The sequence below is a fragment of the Vulpes lagopus genome, chromosome 22 (assembly GCF_018345385.1).
Source record: "Vulpes lagopus strain Blue_001 chromosome 22, ASM1834538v1, whole genome shotgun sequence".
In the NCBI taxonomy this organism is placed as follows: Eukaryota; Metazoa; Chordata; class Mammalia; order Carnivora; family Canidae; genus Vulpes; species Vulpes lagopus.
Window position 1 is genome coordinate 23,175,204 of NC_054845.1, and position 23,572 is coordinate 23,198,775.

At 41.3% G+C, this 23,572-nt stretch overlaps 1 protein-coding gene and 2 pseudogenes across 1 annotated transcript in view; 2 read left to right on the forward strand and 1 right to left on the reverse strand.

Annotated features, from left to right (window-relative positions):
- TMEM169 (transmembrane protein 169) overlaps nt 1–23,572 on the forward strand; it is a 29,798-nt gene that overhangs the window by 2,608 nt on the left and 3,618 nt on the right. Inside the window, 2 exon segments of the mRNA XM_041737625.1 lie at nt 22,313–22,629; nt 22,632–22,676. Coding sequence (XP_041593559.1) covers nt 22,407–22,629; nt 22,632–22,676 — 268 coding nt within the window. The 5' untranslated portion in view covers nt 22,313–22,406.
- LOC121480751 lies at nt 11,488–12,875 on the reverse strand (annotated as a pseudogene).
- On the forward strand, nt 17,805–21,214 carry LOC121480563 (annotated as a pseudogene).

The window sequence follows — 23,572 nt, forward strand, 5'->3', positions numbered from 1 at the left end:
TGCTCAAGCTCTTTGTAAGCCACTACCCTCACTACCAGGAACCATTTCCTGAGTAGACGGCCAGGTGCCTCCAGATGATGAACCAGTCCAGGTGGGAGAGCATTGACCAGGAAGATACTGCTCACCCTACCAGGACCATGAAGGAACGGGATGCAGTCTAACTCATAGCCAATTCACAGCAACTGGCAGGAGGTTAGGGTTTAAAGTTGCTGTTCCATCATTGTTCCAATCATTTAACATCAGTTTGAGCTAAATATCTTCCACCTTTACATCGGTGAGACTGTCTTCCTGAGGGAAGCTATTGGTAATTTTTAGTGGTAAAATGGTAAGCGTCTCATTTCCGAGCTGGCATAGTGCATCTTGTGGTGGTAAACCAACAATGCTATATTGGAAGAGTAAGGCTACCCCCAGACAGGTGCTATGTGCCCTTTGGGTGCCATACAGAAACGAGAGAACAGAAAGAGCAATAAGGTTGGAGTAAGGCAAGTTCACTGTAGTAAGAGTAGTAAATTGGCTTGAGAACGATCATACTTCACCCTTCCAGCCCCGGGTCGGGTTCCTTGGAAGAGGGGGATGTGACCATCTGGGTAAAGGTAGAAAAAGCAACCCTGGAGGAGTGGAGAATAAAAAAAAAAACAAAAACACAGCTCCCGATTGTTCTTAAATCAATGGCGCAGGCCACACTGATCTGGAAGCTTTATAAACTAGAGGGGGCAAAATAACGGACCACTTGGTGGTTTGTCTACATGGTAACTTATTTAAATTTGGACTAATCACAACAATTAAAGCCAGGAACTTTAACATGAAATTCCTAACAACCCATACCAAATGGGTCTGCATTTCTCTATGAAAGCAGTTGGCTGGATAGTGGGCTTGGTGGGTGGGAGAGAGGGAAACAACAACTTCCTATTGATAATTTCCTCTTTTTGGAAGAGGCCTATGCTCTTGTGTTTACCATAGCCACCCCCAACCCCCCGACTCCTTATTGTAGCCAGAAGGTAAGCCTTGTGTCATTGCCATTTATTAGCTTTTTCCAGCCATAATTCATCCATGTAGGTTACATTCTTTCCTGTAGTGTACCTTAGGGCAGAGGCTTCAAAGCTTTCTGGTTCCTCCACCCACCAAATCCCCAAGTTCTGCTGGGTATCTGGATGGGTTTGGAGAAGACACTGGAACACATTTGCTCCTATGACCACCTGGGACCAGAGAACTGTGAGCAGCCTCCGGGGAAATCATGCCTGATAGTGAGAGGTCTTTGAACGGTGGCAGTGGACTACCGCTGCTGAGGTGTGTGTTTTGGGCAGGGCTGGGGTGTGGGCGGGGCGGGGGGTGTCAGTTAGTGACTGAGTGATTGGGAAGCAAGGAGGAGAGTCCTTTGTTATGACAGCCTAACAAAGGCCCAATATGCTCATTTTGTGGTGTTGTGAGTCTTTGGATTTTTACTTAATGCCTAAGAGCTATTGATTCTTTCTTTCTTTCTTTCTTTCTTTCTTTCTTTCTTTCTTTCTTTCTTTCTTTCCTCCTTTTTTTTTTTTTTTAAGATTTTACTTACTTATTTGGTGGAGAGAAAGAAAGCAGAAACAGGGGGAGCTGCAGGAGGAGAGGAAAAAGTAGGCTCCCCACTGAACAGGGAGCCTGACATGGGGCTTGATCCCAGAATCTGGGATCATGACCTGAGCTGAAGGCAGACGCTTAACCGAGTGAGCCACTCAGACTCCCGTATTAATCATCATCTTCTTTTTTTTTTTTTTTATTGATCTTCTTTTAATAAAAATTCTCACTGGACACTGTCTAGCCCACTATGAGCAGAGAATACTCGCTGTCTTAGTCTTCCCAGGCTGCTATAATAAAAATACCACATACTGGGTGGCTTAAATAATATACATTTTTTTTCCTCATAGTTCTGGATGCTAGAAAGTCCAAGATCAAGGTACCGGCAGATTCAGTGTCTGATGAGAGCATGATTCCTAGGTGGCCATTTGGTTGCTGTGTCCTCACATGGCCGAAATTGCAAGAAAGTCCTCTGGGATCTCTTTTATAAGGACACTAATCTCATGTGTGAGGGCTTCACCCTCATAACCTAATCACCTCCCAAAGACTCTGCCTCCTCCTACTGTCACTTGGGGTTATGATTTCAACATAAGAATTTGAGAGGGCCACCAACATTCAGGCCATAGTAGTACATAGTGTATTGAGCTCTCCAGTGGGTTTCTGGTAGGGCTGAGCCAGCATCAATATGATATCTTTTGTACTGGACACCTGAGTTTTAGAATTCCTAGCCCACTCTAGAAGATAAAAACTGCTTAAACCACCCATTACCAGGGTACCATTTTATGCTCCAACTTTGAAATGTGTATCGAGATCTGCCTATGCATCAAGGCTGACAAATTAGAACACAGTAAAGAGGGTGAGACATAAAATAGCTTTCTGGACAATCCTATCTAGTATATTAGATGAGATTTCTGTGTGGTTGCCTTAGAAGACCAAAATAATCCTGGGTTAAAAGAAGATAAATAATGGGGTGCCTGGGTGGTGCAGTCAGTTAAGTGGCCAACTCTTAATTTCAGCTCAGGTCGTGATCTCAGGGTTGTGAAATCATGCCCCAGGTCAGGCTCCACACTCAGTGGAGAGTCTGCTTGAGATTCTCTCCCCCTCTGGCTCTACTGCTTGTACTCTCTCACTCTCTCTCTAAAATAAATAAATCTTAAAAAAAAAAAAAAAGTTAAACATTTTTCTTTCAAAATACAATCCAGAGGAAGAGGGTTTATGGCTTTCCCAGTGGCTTTTATTCTTTTTGTCTCAGTCCACTGTCATCTCTGCAGGGTTGCCTTTGTCTGCATGGCCAAGGATGCCTCATCAAGTTTACATTCCAGCTCTCAAGAAAGTGAAAAGAGGAAGGAGAGGGCCAAGCCAGGAAGTTGCACACATCACATCTACTCATGTCCCTTTGGTCAGAGACTAGTCATATGATCACACCTGCCACAAAGGATGCTGAGAAATTTTATCTGTAGGAGGGAAGTCATGTGACCTGCAGAACCCTCCATTATTGGAGGAGAAAATAGATACAGGAGGAGTACCTATCAGTTGCACCATAACATGGCTTATTCGCATAGAGGAACTTTTTTATGTCTTTTTTTTTTAAATTAAAAAACAAAACTATTTTTAAGTAATCTCTACCCCCAATGTGGGCCTTGAACTTACAGCCTCAAAAGATCAAGAGTCACACACCATCCACTGAGCCAGCCAGGCGCCCTTTAATGTCTCTTTATTAAACTTTCCTTCAGTCTTAGTCTTTGACACGATCAGGGTAATCTTTAATTGCTACCAATTCAAATTGGCCCCCCAACCCAAAATCAATCCAGTCACTTAAAATTTGCTTATTGAACACCTATGTGTTGGCCTACCTCTACCACTATGGTACCATTTCCTAGAGCTTGTAGTCTAGGAGAGGAGATAGAAAATAAGCAAAATAACAAAATAGAACTTAATTACAGATGTCAATAAGTGTTGTACAGGAAACAGACTGTTGTGATAAAGAATCATAAAAGGCAAGGCAGGGAACCTATTTTAGATTTGGTGTCAGGACAGCTTTGGAGGAGCTGACAAGTAAACAGAGACTTGGGAAATACAAAGATGATGGCCATGTGACAGGGCAAGATTGAAGCAGATACCAGGAAGGCAGACAGTATGTAAGGCCTCAAGTGGGAAAACATTTAGTGTTCCTGAGGAAAGCATAGGCAGCCAATATGATTGGAACATAGGAGGTATAGATGAAGGAGGTGGTATATTGGCAGGATGGGGAGGTGCCACATCACTCAGGTCCTTTAGGCCACATGAAAAGGTTTGGATTATGTTTTACACCAATGAGAAGTCAGTGGAGGTTTTAAGCAGAAAATGGCAGGGTTTTATTTATGTTGTCAAAAGATCTTTCTTACTGCTGAGTGGAGAATTGATTGGAAGACAGTGGGAGTAGAAGTCAGAAGATAAGGAGCATTTTTTAGAACCACACATAAGAAAAGATGGCCTTGGGGCTCCTGGTTGGCTCAGTTGGCTAAGCATCTGACTCTTTGATTTTGGCTCAGGTCATGTGTCAAGGCCCTGGGATCAAGCTCCGTGTGCAACTCCATGCTGGGCTCTGCATGTGCAGGCTGAGTTCACGCGCTCAAATAAATGCATAAAAGAAAAAAAGAAAGAAAGAAAGAAAGAACGAACAAAGATGGCCTCTTAGACAAGAATGGCAGCAATAGAGATTGGAAAAAGCGGTGGATGAATTTACAAATTGTCTGGAGAATTTTCAAGAGTGGCTTAAAACCAGTTATTTTATGCATGAGAGCCTAAGCATGTTCTTTAAACCCTATTTTTCCCCTTAGGATTACCAAGAATTTAGAGTTAATGGTTGATTGAGATTAGTGTCCTGTTATATCATAATCATTAATAATCCTTGTACCACAGTAGAAGTGGAGGATGGGTGAGGGTTAACTTCCAAAGAGCAAAGTCCTATCTCTTAATTCTATTGATTAAAGCCTTGGACTGAGAAAATTTGTTTTGCTCCGTCTTTTATGGAGTTTAAAAGGAAAAAGAGGGATCCCTGGGTGGCGCAGTGGTTTGGCGCTTGCCTTTGGCCCAGGGCGCGATCCTGGAGACCCGGGATCGAATCCCACATCAGGCTCCCGGTGCATGGAGCCTGCTTCTCCCTCTGCCTATGTCTCTGCCTCTCTCTCTCTCTCTCTCTCTCTCTCTCTCTCTCTCTCTGTGACTATCATAAATAAATAAAAATTTAAAAAAAAAATAAAAAAAAATAAAAGGAAAAAGAAATGTTTAGCTTCTCAGATCATATTAACAGATAAAAAATATATTAACAGTATAATAAAGTGTACAAAAACAGGGAAGATAATCAGACATTCCTTTCTTAACAGTTATAACCTATTTTTTAAAATATTTTATTTTTTTTATTTGAGAGAGAGAAAGACAAAGAGAGAACAGGAGGGGGTGGGGGAGGGAGGAGCAGAGGGAGAGGGACAAACCAATTTCAAACCAGGCGGGGAACTCAACCCACCACTCAGTTTCACAACCAAGATCATGACCTGGGCCGAAATCAAGAGTCAGATGCTTAACTGACTGAGCCACCCAGGTGCCCCCAGTTATATCCTATTTCTGAATAGGCATTTTTCCTTCCCCTCTGTCCTATCAGGTCAATAAGGATATATTGAATGTCTGCTACACGTCTAGCCATAGGGTCTCCCCGTTGGAGGTGAAGAAGTATAAGACAGGTCTTGATTTCTAAAATTTTATAATCTCCCTGGGAAGGTAAATGAAAAATAATGAAGCCATTCATACTCAATACAAGATGATATGAAAGGCTGCATAATTAAGCACTGAGAGGGTGTAGTACAGATGACAAATGCTACTGAAATACAGAGTAGAAGGCGGCAATAGAAGGGACCGGAAGCTAACATTTATGGAAGTATCAATCCATCTAAGGTATTTTATACTTGAGCACTCATTCCATTCTCCCCACTCTTCTACAATAATAGGATAGGGGTGGGGACAGACAGGTGGGCTAGAGTAGTCACAGAAGGGGATGTGAGTGAGGCTGTCTTGAGTAAGGCTTGAAACAGGTAGAGAAGAGTGAAGCTGGTGATGTAACCAACATAAATGCATGTGTTGACTAGTCATGTTGTGAGGAAGGGGAAAAATTGATACTAAGCCCTAGCATGGGGCATAAATGTGCAGAGCCTCACACACCAGGCAGACCCTTTAGATATAGTTGAGTCAGTGATGGCAAGATAGTGATGATGACTGGACAACATAAAAATGATGGTTTTTTGTTGTTGTTACTCACCATTTAAAATGGTTAAGGAAGAATCTGAGATGGAAGGCTAGAAACCAACTTGAGGAAGTAGTAGTAGAGCTGTATTCCAGGGATCCCTGGGTGGCTCAGCAGTTGAGCGCCTGCCTTCAGCCCAGGGCGTGATCCTGGAGATCTGGGATCGAGTCCCGCATCGGGCTCCCTGCATGGAGCCTGCTTCTCCCTCTGCCTGTGTGTCTGCCTCTCTCTCTGTGTGTCTCTCATGAATAAATAAATAAAATCTTAAAAAAAAACTATTCCAGCATTTGGGGGGAGTAGAAATTCAAATGAAGACATTAACAAAGAGATTTCATAGGAATGAGTGGCAGGACTTAGAGACTGATTACTATTAAAGACATAAGAATCTATCCCTAACATGGGAAATGAATTCATCAAATTCATCAAAGACAACTCTAGACAATTCTTAGACAATGCTAAGTATAGAATCTTGGGTAAATGCTGGCAGATAGCATGGTACCATGAATAAAACATGGGCCTTAAAAATAGCAAACCTGGGTGTAAGTCTCTGCCCCCACTACTATGTAACCTGGGGCAAATTACTTCTCTAAATGGGAATAATAGTTCCTACTTAGAAAAAATAGTGTCTACTTCATTAGTTTGCTGAGACAAATAATATGATCACTGTAAAACACCTAGAACAGCACCTGACACACAGTAAACATCCAAGAAGTTTTAGTTGTTACTAATTTTAAGTCCAAATGTCCTCATTCATAAAATGCTATTTGTTTCTTAAGATGCCTAGGACGTTGTATAATATCTGGCACATAGTATTGTCCAAAAAAAAAAATGTTAGAATGGAATTAAATGGGAGAACCATGTCTGAGCAATTAACACAGAGACTAACGAATCATAGAGTCAGCAAATGTTGTGTTTTGTGAGAAAAGGCACAACATAAATCTTGTAGGGTTTCCTTCTTCATCCCTTTTCCTTTCCTTCCCCCTTTATCTATCCTCTTAGTAACGCTGAGATTAAGTCTTCTAGAAATAAAGATGATGAATTTGGTTTGAACATGCATAGGCAGAAATGATGAGATATTTAAGTGGAGAATATCCACTAGGCTGCTGGAAATACATCTGAATGATTCATTAACTCTTGACATCTATATTTGGGCGTGCTTGGCATAGAGGTGTCTTGTAGAGGTAGGCAGGAAGACTGCATATTCCACCAGGAGGAAGACAATGTACTATTGAGAATAGAGGGCAGTCAGTTGAGAATTGAGTCTCAAAAGCATTGGCAATTATGGGTGGAGGAGACAGACAAGGGTACAAAAGAGGCAAAAGGAAGATTGGAGAGGTAGCAAGAGAATGAAGGTAGAAAGTCAAAGGAAGTAAGGGAAGGTTCAAGAAAGACCTGGAAGTAAGCAGAATTAGGGCTCTGGTATGGACAAGGAGAATAAGAAAGGTAAAATCATCACTGTAGTCACATTGCTGACTTTTAAGGCTGTATTCCACACAGAAAAGAGTGGCTCTATCACCATAGGAAAGAGGAATGAGGTTCGGGCAGCAAAAGCCAAAACAACCAAACAAACAAAAAACCCAAAGCATACACAAAAACCACCAAATAAAACAAAAACCCTTCAGTTGTCTACTGAAGCCACCACTAAAACTTCCTTCGTCTAAATTTTGGTGGGAAAATTCTGGGCTTTTGAAGTTATGCAACTTAGACTTAAATCCAGGTTCTCTTACTTCTTTAGGTAACAGTGAGTCGTTGAGATGTGCGTTGAGATGTAAGCTAAAAACATATAACTTACAGCCTGTCCTATAAGGCTTGATACATGCTCATTTCCTGGCCAATTTTTTATATTTCCAAATGATTTACCTGTGTGCATACAGGGTGTGTGTGTGTTAGAAAGAGGCTTGGGAGAAGGGAGGATAAGATGGTAAAGGGAACGGGATATTGAGAGGACGAATAGATAATGACTATAGACTATTTGATGGAGAAGCTTAGTTATGAAAGAGAGAAACAAGACATAGGTAGAGTTAGTAGCAAAGTAAAGCTGATTTTTCCGCATAGGGAATTCTGGGTTTGTTTGCAGGCAAAAAGGAACCAGCAAAGGGGAGAAGTTGGAGCTATTAGAGAGGGAGGAAATCAAGAATAAGAAAGAGATAGGATCAAGAATACAGTTGAGGGGGCACCTGACTGGCTCAATCAGAAGAGCACATGACTCTTAATCTTGGGATCATGAGTTTGAGCTCCACCTTGGTGGTAGAGATTACTCAATAAATAAACTTTAAAAAAAAAAAAAAGTACAGTTGAAGTGGTCAAGAAGAATATACACCAGATCACTTACCCTGAGGGAAACCAGACACTGTTGAGAGGATACTCCAACAACCCATGGAGAGGCCCACATAGAGGAACTGAGTCAGCACCACGCAAGTGTGCCATCTTGGAAGCAGATCCTCTGAGCCCTTCCAAGCCTTCAAATGAGTGCTGCCCTGCCATCTTCAGAGACCTAGAGACAGGCCTATCCAACTAAGGCACTCTCACATTTCTGACCCAGAAAATCTATTCACGGGAGAACCACAAAGATTTTAAGAGAATTCTATTGGCAGAACACTTAAAAGAGTTCAGAGACTGTCCAAAACAAAAAAGGCCTTTGGAGCCCAAAATTCTGTAGGTGGGAAGCAGACTAAGAAGTCTCCTCCCCACCCAGCTGAGACACTCTCGAATTACTGACACAGAGAACTGTGTAGGATAACACATGCTTATTATTTTAGATCTCTAAACTTGGGGTAATTTGTTACCAGACAGTAGATAACTGATACACCTTGTTCTGAGACACATCTGGTATTTCAGCCTCACAGCGAATGGAGTTACAAAGTTCCCACAAATTTAGGAAAAGACTGTTCTATGGGCCTAACAAGTAGTCACCAGAAGAAGTTTTAAACCTGTTTGCTCAACAGCTCTCTGTGTGAATATGATTTAGAATGTCCACTCGTTAGTGGAAGTCCCTGGCTTCCAGCTAGTCAGCAGCAAATTCACTGACCTGACTGACTTTTAGAAATGAAGGGTAGACTCTAATGGGCTGGTTTCTTTTTCTTTTTCTTTTTCTTTTCTTTTCTTTTCTTTTCTTCTTTTCTTTCCTTTCTTTTCTTCTTTCTTTTCTTTTCTTTTCTTTTCTTTTTCTTTCTTTGTTTTCTTTTTCTTTTCCTTTCTTTTCTTTTCTTTTCTTTCTTTCTTTTCTTTCTTTCTTTCTTTTCTTTTCTTTTCTTTTTTTTCTTTTCTTTTCTTTTCTTTTCTTTTCTTTTCTTTTCTTTTCTTTCTTCTTCCTTTCCTTTCCTTTCCTTTCCTTTCCTTTCCTTTCTTTTCTTTTCTTTCCTCTTTTTCACAAGAGACCCAGAGAGAGGCAGAGACAGGAGAAGCAGACTCCAAGCAAGGAGCCCAATAGGGGACTCAATCCCGGGACTCTGGGATCATGCCCTGAGCCGAAGGCAGACGCTCAACCGCTGAGAGGGAGGGAGGCGTCCCAGTGGGCTGGTTTCTAAAACCATGTCCACTGAGGGAAGTTGTTGTTAATCAACTGAACAGGTTCAGAACTTGTTCTGATGGCTATCTTTTACCACAGCTACCAAACAAAGCACTTTTAAGTTTGTCGGGCCATTTTGGACTCTCAGATCATGGGGGTTTTTTGTTTTGGTATTTTTTGTCTGTTTTTTGGTTTTTGTTTTGAAGTGAATCGGGGACAGTTACCTGTTTTGCAAGTAGACCCTGGCTGGGTACCTGTCTAAAAATAGCTGTGCCCGAAGCAGGGCCTAGATCCCTAAGGTGAATTACCAGGAGCTCACCATTTCTTTGTATTTCATGCTTTCTCTAAAGGATTTCAATGGGGTCTCTAAGGGTCATTTCCTCTTTTGCTTATAGATAGAATTGTTCCTCCCACCACTCCATCACCTGACAAGATAGTCAAGTTTGTCTTTACATCCTCAAGAGACACTAGTGCTTCTCTTGACTCCTGTTTTCTGTATTATTCTGTCCTACGGCTCCAGAAACTTCCTGTTACCTAACACTGGTCTCTCTCATTGTGGCCACCCGAAACAGTTAGTTTGCAAAAGCCCATTAATAGTGATTATTAATCACTAATCACATGCATGCCTGATGCATAGAGAAGTCCAAAGAGACAAAGAGAAGATGTTTTTATTAGGTTTTGGGAGGAAATTGGGGAAGGTGGTTTTAAACAAAAATACATTGAAAAACAAGAGTTTGAGGGATGCGTGGGTGGCTCAGGTCATGATTCTGAGTGTCTGGGATGGAGCCCCAATCAGGCTCCCGATCGGGAGCCTGCTTCTCCCTCTGCCTGTATCTCTGCTTCTCTCCCTATGTGTCTCATGAATAAATAAATAAATCTTAAAAAAAAAAAAAAAGAAAAGGGTTTGAGGTTGTGGCTGTTTCTCATTGGCTGCAAGCAGTGTTTAGTGCATTGTTGTTGAGGGAGGGAGGAATCATTCTTCCTTTTCAGCAAAGCAGGAGATGAAATTCCTATGTGAAAATGGCCTACATGTCAAGAGGGCTGGCTCAGTTGGAGGAGCATGTGACTCTTGATCTCAGGGGTGCGAGATCAAGCCCCACGATGGGTGTAGAGATTACTTAAATAAATAAAACTTAAAAAAAAAAGATAATTATCAATCTAATTCTTAACTTCCTCTTTCTGCTGGTTGTGCAGGCTGCAAGGAGTGGTACGTGTATGAGAGCTCCCCTGTCAGGGCTTCCCAACTCTATTTTAAATGAAATTTCTTTTATTTATTTTCATACTCTCAAGCTCTGATATTTATACCCTCAGAGTAGATATAAAGTGGTGTGTTCATAGGTCACCTGCATCACAGAATTACCTTGGTATGCTTACACAGTATTGGTCTTACGAGAGGATTTGTACTAGGGAAAACATTTTTTTTTTTTTTTTTTTTTTTTTTTTTTGCGGGCGGGGAACATTTTTATATTAAATACAGACTCTTAGAAAGTAGAATTCAAAATTCACATCCATTTTTAACAACAAACCCCTAACCTTAGGGAGATCCACACACAGCCTATCCTTTCTGTCCTTTCTGGTTGGATGTCCACTATTCTGTACTGGGGCTACTTCGGTAGGAGAGCATTGTTTGAGAGCACTGGTCTCTCTCATTGTGGCCACCCAAAACAGTTAGTTTGCAAAAGCCCATTAATAGTGATTATTAATCACTAATCACATGCATGCCTGATGCATAGAGAAGTCCAAAGAGACAAAGAGAAGATGTTTTTATTAGGTTTTGGGAGGAAATTGGAGAAGGTTGTTTTAAACAAAAATACATTGAAAAACAAGAGTTTGAGGGATGCGTGGGTGGCTCAGTGGTTGAGCATCTGCCTTAGGCTCAGGTCATGATTCTGAGTGTCTGGGATGGAGCCCCAATCAGGCTCCCGATCGGGAGCCTGCTTCTCCCTCTGCCTGTATCTCTGCTTCTCTCCCTATGTGTCTCATGAATAAATAAATAAATCTTAAAAAAAAAAAAAAAGAAAAGGGTTGATACCATTAAGGCAAACCTCAACACCCAATTAATTGTTTACTAGGCACTCAATATTAAGGCAAACTCAAGATTCTTTTTTTTTTTTTTTGAGCTTTTATATTTGAGTTTATTCTTCATTTAACTTCTAAAACACTATAGTTGAATATTAAAACAAAAACAATAGCAAGTAGTGAGCTATGATTATAGTCCTTCACTCATCCACTACTGCATATAAAATGCCAGCAGCAGTGTTATTCACCAGCCCCATTAAGAAGTCTGACACTGAACACCATCCCTAGGATGATGTTCATCATCCTCATATGCTTCCCCATTGTAATGGCGCCGTCTTTCCTGATTGGGATCAAAGTCCACAAGTTCTACCTGGTCCATTTCATCAGTCTCTTCTACTTCCTTCCTCTCAGGTAGGAGTTTTTCCAGCAAAGAAAGTTTATCAGGAGAGAGAAAGCCGTTCTCGGGGAAGTTTACCTTAAATTCGATGATTAGGCGACCCTTCTCATGGTCTACGATAAATTGGCATGCCTTCATTTAACACACACTTGATATCCCCATGCTTGACAATCTGACCTGGATGAGAGGTGATGACGATGGTTCGGTTGTCAAGAGTAGATATTGGCTTTTGAAAGCCACACAGGGCTTCAACCAGCTGCATATCCATACACATGAAAAGATCTTCTCCTCGTCGAGTAAAAACAGCATGGTCCTTCTGATCTAAAACAATGATAATATCTCCTGGTTCAAGTCCTGGTTCTTGGTCTCCCTCACCATGGAATGTTATCTTCTGGCCATCTTTCATGCCTTTGTCAATATGCACTTCTAGAATCTTCTTCTCTCGAACTATCTTCCTTCCGTTGCAGCTTTTACATCTATCTTTAGGACTGATCCGTTCCCCATGGCCCTGGCACTCCATGCACACAGACTGAATTTGCTGAACCATTCCAGGTCCTATCTGATGAATTCTTATTTGCATTCCAGTACCTCGGCAATTGGGACAACATTCGACTGCTCCTTTCTTACCACCTCGGCCTTCACATTTATCGCAAATCACATTCTTTTGCAGAGCTAGTTTTCTTGTTGCGCCATTATATAGATCTTCTAAGGTTACTGAGAGCTGATGTACAACATTTTTACCTCTCCGTTCTCTCTGCATCCTGCCTCCTCCTCCAAAAAACATATCAAAGATGTCCATGGGGGAGCCAAAACCACCACCAGCTCCACCTTCTTTAATTGCCTGTTCTCCTCCTTTGTCATATAATTCCCTTTTCTTTGCATCAGAGAGCACTTCATAAGCTTGAGAAATCTGTTTAAACTTCTCTCCTTCATTTGGATTCTTATCAGGGTGGTACTTCAAGGCCAGTTTTCTGTAAGCCTTTTTCAGTTCCTCCTGGGTGGCACTGGGTTGGACCCCCAAAACATCATAGTAAGTGGTTTCTTTCACCATTTTCTACAGCCGGTGAGAGGACCGAAGCCGGTGTGGGGGAGCGGGAAGGAGCGCGTTGCTGGGCACAGCTCGGGCAGCCGCCGCTCCTCCGCGTCTCACCGAGCGTTCTGGAAAGTTCCGCCCAAACTCAAGATTCTAATAGTTGGGTTCCATAAGCCAGCTTCTCTTCAGACCACTTAAATCTTTGGTTGGGTTCCTTGTTTTCTGATCAGTTTATCTTGGGAAGCGTTTGTGTTCTGGATCTTTCTGTTCTTGGACCCGTCACCTAAGTTTGAAGTCCAGCAAGTTGTATGCATAAGATTATGAAGGTAATGACACTTCTGTTCAAACAGCCCTCCTGCTCCAGGCAAAGTTAGGCTGTGAGGATGTCTTATTACCTTCCAGTTCTACCTGTGGGCATTTTTACTTCTGTCACTCAGTACCTTCTTTGTTCCAGTCCCTGGACTATGTTCCCAGGACACAAAGATGATTGAGAGTAAGTATTTATAATCTAGTGGCAAGACAGATATGAAAATTAACAATTAAAGGGGAAAGGAGAACATGGGCAAAGTGCAGTAGGGCAGAAGTTACTCACTGAGAAGGTAGCTCAGCCTTTGGAGTGAAAAGTCATTCCATTGGTCTGAAGATGCATCCAAATTTTAGAAACACTGAGATAAAAAAGATTTGTGTTTGGCATTTGAAGTTGGCACTCTTATATGATAATATCAAAGATGCATAATTTTAAGACATGAGATTTGCTTCAAACTGAGTGGCATTTGGTGCCTAGCTAGATTTTTTAATTTGTTTATTTTTGTCCTCCCCTCCTGGTTGGGCCAGCCCACTAGCTATAAGGGCCATTTAATACAAATGAGAGGAGAAGCCTCGTTATTGGGGATAGAGAGAAATCAAGGAATATGCATGTGGGGTTGAAAGAAAGGAAATACGCAAAGACCACTGAAAGAAAATGAGGATTTGGAAATTGAGAATAAAAGTAACAGAAAGCCAGCAGCCTGGAATCACTAGAGAGTGGCCAGTCTCCAGAATCCTGGGGTGGCAGGATTGTGAGTAGAATCTGGCAATTCTCAATTGTAAATATAGCTATTTGTGAATGGAGAAGCTTATTTGGTAAATAGGTCAGAATTTTTCAATTTAATAAAAGCTGTCACTGTAGTCATTAAAGAAAGATGTTTTCTCAGTATAACTACCAATAATAATGGATAACAACACGGCCCCTTGCCTCCTTTACCAAGTTTAAAACTGGGTTTGTTAAAAGTTCACGAGAGTATTTTGGCTAATAATGAAGAAATGAAAGAATGGGAATATCACCATTTTCTAACTTCTAATGAATTAATAGGTCTAGCCAATATTATCAATGGCTACTAATTTCACCAAAAAAATAAATAAATAAATAAATAAAATAAAGGCCTCTATAATGCTGTCTGGTCATAATAACCAACCAAAAACATTCCAACATAAATCTGATCAAGCCCATTTAGCTACCAATTTATAGGGAAAAAACCACCGCCCGGTCGCCCCCAGCCTGACTCTGGCCGTCACTGCCGCCACCAGGGGGAAGAGGGCCATGATCCAAAGGAACCAGAGCAGTTGAGAAAACTGTTTATTGGTGGTTTGAGCTTTGAAACTACAGATGATAGTTTAAGAGAACATTTTGAAAAATGGGGCACACTTACAGATTGTGTGGTAATGAGAGACCCCCAAACAAAACATTCCAGAGGTTTCGGTTTTGTGACTTACTTGTGTTGAAGAGGTGGATGCAGCAATGTGTGTCCAACCACACAAGGTTGATGGGCGTGCAGAGGAACCAAAGAGAGCTGTTTCTAGAGAGGATTCTGTAGAGCCTGGTGCCCATCTAACAGTGAAGAAAATTCTTGTTGGTGGTATTAAAGAAGATAGAAAAGAATATAATTTGAGAGACCACTTTGAAAAGTATGGCAAAATTGAAACCTCAGTTAGTAACTGAGTGATTGGGAAGCAAGGAGGAGAGTCCTTTGTTATGACAGCCTAACAAAGGCCCAATATGCTCATTTTGTGGTGTTGCGAGCCTTTGGGTTTTTTTAATGCCTAAGAGCTATTGATCTTTTCTTTCTTTCTTTCTTTGAGAGGACGAATAGATAATGACTGTAGACTATTTGATGGAGAAGCTTAGTTGCGAAAGAGAGAAACAAGACATAGGTAGAGTTAGTAGCAAAGTAAAGCTGATTTTTCCGCATAGGGAATTCTGGGTTTGTTTGCAGGCAAAAAGGAACCAGCAAAGGGGAGAAGTTGGAGCTATTAGAGAGGGAGGAAATCAAGAATAAGAAAGAGATAGGATCAAGAATACAGTTGAGGGGGCACCTGACTGGCTCAATCAGAAGAGCACATGACTCTTAATCTTGGGATCATGAGTTTGAGCTCCACCTTGGTGGTAGAGATTACTCAATAAATAAACTTTAAAAAAAAAAAAAAAGTACTGTTGAAGTGGTCAAGAAGAATATACACCAGATCACTTACCCTGAGGGAAACCAGACACTGTTGAGAGGATACTCAAACAACCCATGGAGAGGCCCACATAGAGGAACTGAGTCAGCACCACGCAAGTGTGCCATCTTGGAAGCAGATCCTCTGAGCCCTTCCAAGCCTTCAAATGAGTGCTGCCCTGCCATCTTCAGAGACCTAGAGACAGGCCTATCCAACTAAGGCACTCTCACATTTCTGACCCAGAAAATCTATTCACGGGAGAACCACAAAGATTTTAAGAGAATTCTATTGGCAGAATACTTAAAAGAGTTCAGAGACTGTCCAAAACAAAAAAGGCCTTTGGAGCCCAAAATTCTGTAGGTGGGAAGCAGACTAAGAAGTCTCCTCCCCACCCAGCTGAGACACTCTCGAATTACTGACACAGAGAACTGTGTAGGATAACACATGCTTATTATTTTAGATCTCTAAACTTGGGGTAATTTGTTACCAGACAGTAGATAACTGATACACCTTGTTCTGAGACACATCTGGTATTTCAGCCTCACAGCGAATGGAGTTACAAAGTTCCCACAAATTTAGGAAAAGACTGTTCTATGGGCCTAACAAGTAGTCACCAGAAGAAGTTTTAAACCTGTTTGCTCAACAGCTCTCTGTGTGAATATGATTTAGAATGTCCACTCGTTAGTGGAATCCCTTGCTTCCAGCTAGTCAGCAGCAAATTCACTGACCTGACTGACTTTTAGAAATGAAGGGTGGGGGATCCCTGGGTGGCGCAGCGGTTTGGCGCCTGCCTTTGGCCCAGGGCGCGATCCTGGAGACCCGGGATCGAATCCCACGTCAGGCTCCCGGTGCATGGAGCTTGCTTCTCCCTCTGCCTGTGTCTCTGCTTCTCTCTCTCTCTCTCTGTGTGTGTGACTGTCATAAATAAATTTTAAAAAAAAATTTTAAAGTTGTCCCTCTAAGATCAGCAATGAGAAAAGAAAGCCCACCATCACTTCTATCCACATTGTATTAAAAGGTCATAGTCAGTGCAATAAGGCAAGAAAAAAGAATAAAGTTATAAGGCCAAAAAGAAGAAAATAAAATATCATTAAAAAAAAAAAAAAAAAAGAAAGGAAGGGTGGACTCTAATGGGCTGGTTTCTTTTTCTTTTTCTTTTTCTTTTTCTTTTCTTTTCATTTCTTCTTTTCTTTCTTTTCTTTTCCTTTCTTTCTTTTCTTTTTTCTTTTCTTTTTTTTTCTCTTTTCTTCTTTTCTTTTCTTTTCTTTTCTTTTCTTTTCTTTTCTTTTCTTTTCTTTCTTTTCTTTTCTTTTCTTTCTTTTCTTTCCTCTTTTTCACAAGAGCCCCAGAGAGAGGCAGAGACAGGAGAAGCAGACTCCAAGCAAGGAGCCCAATAGGGGACTCAATCCCGGGACTCTGGGATCATGCCCTGAGCCGAAGGCAGACGCTCAACCGCTGAGAGGGAGGGAGGCGTCCCAGTGGGCTGGTTTCTAAAACGATGTCCACTGAGGGAAGTTTTTGTTAATCAACTGAACAGGTTCAGAACTTGTTCTGATGGCTATCTTTTACCACAGCTACCAAACAAAGCATTTTTAAGTTTGTCGGGCCATTTTGTACTCTCAGATCATGGGGTTTTTTCTTTGGGTATTTTTTGTCTGTTTTTTGGTTTTTGTTTTGAAGTGAATCGGGGACAGTTACCTGTTTTGCAAGTAGACCCTGGCTGGGTACCTGTCTAAAAATAGCTGTGCCCGAAGCAGGGCCTAGATCCCTAAGGTGAATTACCAGGAGCTCACCATTTCTTTGTATTTCATGCTTTCTCTAAAGGATTTCAATGGGGTCTCTAAGGGTCATTTCCTCTTTTGCTTATAGATAGAATTGTTCCTCCCACCACTCCATCACCTGACAAGATAGTCAAGTTTGTCTTTACATCCTCAAGAGACACTAGTGCTTCTCTTGACTCCTGTTTTCTGTATTATTCTGTCCTACGGCTCCAGAAACTTCCTGTTACCTAACACTGGTCTCTCTCATTGTGGCCACCCAAATCAGAAGAGTTAGAACACTACACATGTTACCTGTTTGCAAAAGCCCATTAATAGTGATTATTAATCACTAATCACATGCATGCCTGATGCATAGAGAAGTCCAAAGAGACAAAGAGAAGATGTTTTTATTAGGTTTTGGGAGGAAATTGGGGAAGGTGGTTTTAAACAAAAATACATTGAAAAACAAGAGTTTGAGGGATGCGTGGGTGGCTCAGTGGTTGAGCATCTGCCTTAGGCTCGGGTCATGATTCTGGGTGTCTGGGATCGAGTCCCAATCAGGCTCCCGATAGGGAGCCTGCTTCTCCCTCTGCCTATATCTCTGCTTCTCTCCCTATGTGTCTCATGAATAAATAAATAAAACACTTTAAAAAAAGAAAAGAAAAGGGTTTAAGGTTGTGGCTGTTTCTCATTGGCTGCAAGCAGTGTTTAGTGCATTGTTGTTGAGGGAGGGAGGAATCATTCTTCCTTTTCAGCAAAGCAGGAGATGAAATTCCTATGTGAAAATGGCCTACATGTCAAGAGGGCTGGCTCAGTTGGAGGAGCGTGCGACTCTTGATGTCACGGGTGCGAGTTCAAGCCCCACGATGGGTGGAGAGATTACTTAAAAATAAAACTTTAAAAAAAAGATAATTATCAATCTAATTCTTAACTTCCTCTTTCTGCTGGTTGTGCAGGCTGCAAAGAGTGGTACGTGTATGAGAGCTCCCCTGTCAGGGCTTCCCAACTCTATTTTAAATGAAATTTCTTTTATTTATTTTCATACTCTCAAGCTCTGATATTTATACCCTCAGAGTAGATATAAAGTGGTGCGTTCATAGGTCACCTGCATCACAGAATTACCTTGGTATGCTTACACAGTATTGGTTTTACGAGAGGATTTGTACTAGGGAAAACATTTTTTTTTTTTTTTTTTGCGGGCGGGGAACATTTTTATATTAAATACAGACTCTTAGAAAGTAGAATTCAAAATTCACATCCATGTTTAACAACAAACCCCTAACCTTAGGGAGATCCACACACAGCCTATCCTTTCTGTCCTTTCTGGCTGGATGTCCACTATTCTGTACTGGGGCTACTTCGGTAGGAGAGCATTGTTTGAGCTTTTTGATACCATTAAGGCAAACCTCAACACCCAATTAAGTGTTTACTAGGCACTCAATATTAAGGCAAACTCAAGATTCTAATAGTTGGGTTCCATAAGCCAGCTTCTCTTCAGACCACTTAAATCTTTGGTTGGGTTCCTTGTTTTCTGATCAGTTTATCTTGGGAAGCGTTTGTGTTCTGGATCTTTCTGTTCTTGGACCCGTCACCTAAGTTTGAAGTCCAGCAAGTTGTATGCATAAGATTATGAAGGTAATGACACTTCTGTTCAAACAGCCCTCCTGCTCCAGGCAAAGTTAGGCTGTGAGGATGTCTTATTACCTTCCAGTTCTACCTGTGGGCATTTTTACTTCTGTCACTCAGTACCTTCTTTGTTCCAGTCCCTGGACTATGTTCCCAGGACACAAAGATGATTGAGAGTAAGTATTTATAATCTAGTGGCAAGACAGATATGAAAATTAACAATTAAAGGGGAAAGGAGAACATGGGCAAAGTGCAGTAGGGCAGAAGTTACTCACTGAGAAGGTAGCTCAGCCTTTGGAGTGAAAAGTCATTCCATTGGTCTGAAGATGCATCCAAATTTTAGAAACACTGAGATAAAAAAGATTTGTGTTTGGCATTTGAAGTTGGCACTCTTATATGATAATATCAAAGATGCATAATTTTAAGACATGAGATTTGCTTCAAACTGAGTGGCATTTCGTGCCTAGCTAGATTTTTTAATTTGTTTATTTTTGTCCTCCCCTCCTGGTTGGGCCAGCCCACTAGCTATAAGGGCCATTTAATACAAATGAGAGGAGAAGCCTCGTTATTGGGGATAGAGAGAAATCAAGGAATATGCATGTGGGGTTGAAAGAAAGGAAATACGCAAAGACCACTGAAAGAAAATGAGGATTTGGAAATTGAGAATAAAAGTAACAGAAAGCCAGCAGCCTGGAATCACTAGAGAGTGGCCAGTCTCCAGAATCCTGGGGTGGCAGGATTGTGAGTAGAATCTGGCAATTCTCAATTGTAAATATAGCTATTTGTGAATGGAGAAGCTTATTTGGTAAATAGGTCAGAATTTTTCAATTTAATAAAAGCTGTCACTGTAGTCATTAAAGAAAGATGTTTTCTCAGTATAATTACCAATAATAATGGATAACAACACGGCCCCTTGCCTCCTTTACCAAGTTTAAAACTGGGTTTGTTAAAAGTTCACGAGAGTATTTTGGCTAATAATGAAGAAATGAGAGAATGGGAATATCACCATTTTCTAACTTCTAATGAATTAATAGGTCTAGCCAATATTATCAATGGCTACTAATTTCACCAAAAAAAAAATAAAAAATAAAATAAAGGCCTCTATAATGCTGTCTGGCCATAATAACCAAGCAAAAACATTCCAACATAAATCTGATCAAGCCCATTTAGCTACCAATTTATAGGGAAAAAACCACCGCCCGGTCGCCCCCAGCCTGACTCTGGCCGTCACTGCCGCCACCAGGGGGAAGAGGGCCATGATCCAAAGGAACCAGAGCAGTTAAGAAAACTGTTTATTGGTGGTTTGAGCTTTGAAACTACAGATGATAGTTTAAGAGAACATTTTGAAAAATGGGGCACACTTACAGATTGTGTGGTAATGAGAGACCCTCAAACAAGACGTTCCAGAGGTTTCGGTTTTGTGACTTACTCTTGTGTTGAGGAGGTGGATGCTGGATGCAGCAATGTGTGCCCGACCACACAAGGTTGATGGGCGTGCAGAGGAACCAAAGAGAGCTGTTTCTAGAGAGGATTCTGTAGAGCCTGGTGCCCATCTAACAGTGAAGAAAATTCTTGTTGGTGGTATTAAGGAAGATACAAAAGAATATAATTTGAGAGACCACTTTGAAAAGTATGGCAAAATTGAAACCATAGAAGTTATGGAAGACAGGCAGAGTGGAAAAAAGAGAGGATTTGCTTTTGTAACTTTTGATGATCATGATACAGTTAATAAAATTGTTGTTCAGAAATAGCACACTATTAATGGGCATAATTGTGAAGTGAAAAAGGCCCTTTCTAAACACGAGATGCAGTCTGCTGGATCACAAAGAGGTCATGGAGGTGGATCTGGCAACTTCATGGGTCGTGGAGGAAACTTTGGAGGTGGTGGTAATGTTGGCTGTGGTGGAAACTTTGGTGGAAGCGGAGGCTTATGATGGTGGAGGTGGTGGCAGCAGAGGTAGTTATGGAAGAAGTGATGGTGGATATAATGGATTTGGAGGTGATGGTGGCGACTATGGTGGTGGTCCTGGTTGTGGTAGTAGGTGGTGGTGGACCAGGATATGGAAGCCGAGGAGGTGGATATGGTGGTGGTGGTGGAAGATATCATGGTTACAATGGAGGAGGAGATTTTGGAGGTGGTAACTATGGTGGGGGTGGGAGGTATAATGCTTTTGGAAATTATAGTGATCAACAGCAATCAGATTATAGACCCACCAAGGGGGGCAGTTTTGGTGGAAGAAGCTCAGGCAGTCCCTATGGTGGTGGTTATGGATCTGGGGGTGAAAGTGGTGGATATGGTAGCAGAAGTTTCTAAAAAATTTCAAGAAAAGGGCTACAGTTCTGAGCAGGAGAGAGAGAGAAGAGTTGTCAGGAAAGCTGCAGGTTACTTTAAGACAGTCGTCCCAAATACATTAGAAGAACTGTAAAAATCTGCCACGGGAGGAATGATGATCCATGGTCAGAAAAGTTACTGCAGCTTAAACAGGAAACCTTGTCATAGCTACAGTTTGCAAAACGTGCAGCTATTAATTAATGCAATGTAGTGCCAATTAGATGAACATTCCTGAGGTCTTTCATCTGTTGTAGCTTTTTCTTTTTCTTTTCATTACATCAGGTACATTGCCCTGTAAATTGTGGTGGTGGTACCAGGAATAAAAAATTAAGGAATTTTTAACTTTTCAATGTTTGTGTAGTTCAGTTTTTCTACATTTTAGCAGAAGCTTTAACAGAATGCAGTTTTGAAGGTGTTTCCTTGTGAGTTAACAAGGTCATTGTTAATTTTGCTAAAGTTAACTGTAAAGAAATACCTGTTGACTTGCAATTTAAGGGAAATCTATTCTCTGCATTTCCATTAATTTTTTTTTTAAGATTTTTTATTTATTCACAGAGACGCAGAGAGAGAGAGAGAGAGAGAGGCAGAGACACAGGCAGAGGGAGAAGCAGGCTCCATGCAGAGAGCCTGACGTGGGACTCGATCCAGGGTCTCCAGGATCACGCCCCGGGCTGCAGGTGGCGCTAAACCGCTGCACCACCGGGGCTGCCCTATTATCTGCATTTCCAAACCATGAAATAAATGGGTTCTGACATGTGGAGAGAATAGATATTTGTATGTTTGCAATGTGTGTTTTAGATAAATGGAATTGGGTATTTAAATTAGCATATTTGTGAATTTAATAGCATTAAGATTTGCCTTCAAATGAAAAAAAAATCTCAAAATTCAAAAAAAAGAGAAAAAGATCTTATTGATGTATTCGACAGCCAGAAGCCTGCAGTACTGGCCCCAGCCATCCAAATCATCATGTTTGGTGGGAGTGAGAATAGTTCTTAAATCCCATTTATCTATAAAGCTTCCTCACCCGAATTCCTTATACTCAACATCTCCCAGCTAAACTGATGGGTTTTGCATAATATTATAAGTTTACATAAATGACAAAAATATTATTGCCACACAAATAAAATTTTATTCACCACAGTCTAATCTTTAGAGAGTAACTCCATAGAACTCCCAAAACACAGAGTTAAGATAAGTGAAGGGAGGAGAAGCCTTCATGCCAAGTTGAGAATCATTTCCCAGCCCCCTTCCCCTCTCATCCTATTTCCTTCCCATTGATAGCTTTGCTTTTCTTATCTCTCCTGTGGAACTCATTGATGCAACATCTTTGCACAGCCCCGTCCAGGAAGAAGCTCTGTGATGTGTGAATCGTGAGTTTGCTCAAGCAAGTCAGACCCTTTCCACGGAATAACTAGACCTGAGGACTAGGATGGAAGAGCTGGCACCAGTAGAAGGCCATGGCCAGCTCCCAAGCCCCCACCAGGGCTCTCTCAGGAAGGCCGTGGCTGCTGCCCTGGCCTTGGATGGGGAATCCACGATGGGTCGCAGGAAAAAGAAGAGGAAAGAGTCCCGCCCAGAATCTATCATCATCTACCGGTCAGAAAATGACAAACTGGAGGAGGAGCCCGGGGAACTAGAAGGTGGAGACCAGCCTAAGAAGAGGAGGGAGATGATTTCCTAGACTATCCTGCGGATGATGGTAAGTCTCTGGGGCCACTTACTTTAAACCACGGGAAGGAATGAGGATTCTCCAGAAGACAGGGATTTGCTCACTCACCTCTTTTGTCTTGTTGATACATTTCTTCTTGCGATGTTACAGTCTTCGTTCAACAAATCGGCAGTATTTATTAGGCATTTATAATGTTCTCTTCTCAGTGATGTGGAGATCTCTGTCCTTCCTGAACTCTTAGTGTAATAGAACAGACCGATTCATACACAAAAATTAGTAATTCAAGCAGACTATGCTAATTATTTATTGATTTTTAAGACTATCTAATTATTTAATACATATAAGATAAAGAAGCTAATAGTGGGCTTTTATAATAATCAGGAAAATGTGAATTATAACAGCCGTGGGTTATAATATTCCTCCACATGTAGGCTGACCAAAAATTGGGTAAACTTAGGATAACATCAATGTGAGAAAATATAACTCAAGTGAAATGGGATCTGTTTACCCACTTTGTAGGGAAATTTATTGATATTTATTAAATTCAAACTATGTGTATCTTGTGTTCTAGAAATTCTCAGAATCTACCCCATGAAACTTATGCTCATGGGCATAAGGATGCATGTATAAAAACATCTGTTGCTAATGAAGCCATGGAGTGTCCGGATTAAGCATCACCGTGCAGCAATAGATGGATGGGGTAGATCTATTTGTGTAGATTAATTGATGTCTACATTAGGCATAGGCAAGACATAGGCCCACAGTGGAGAAGACAAGCAACGTCCCTGCTCTTGTGCAGTTTACCTTCTAGTCAAGGGAAGACAGTGAACAAGGCAGTAAATACAAGGTAATTTCAGGTAGTGGTATGAGTTGCAAAGACAATAAACCATGGTGATGGGAAGAGAACTGGTGAAGGGTGTGGGGGA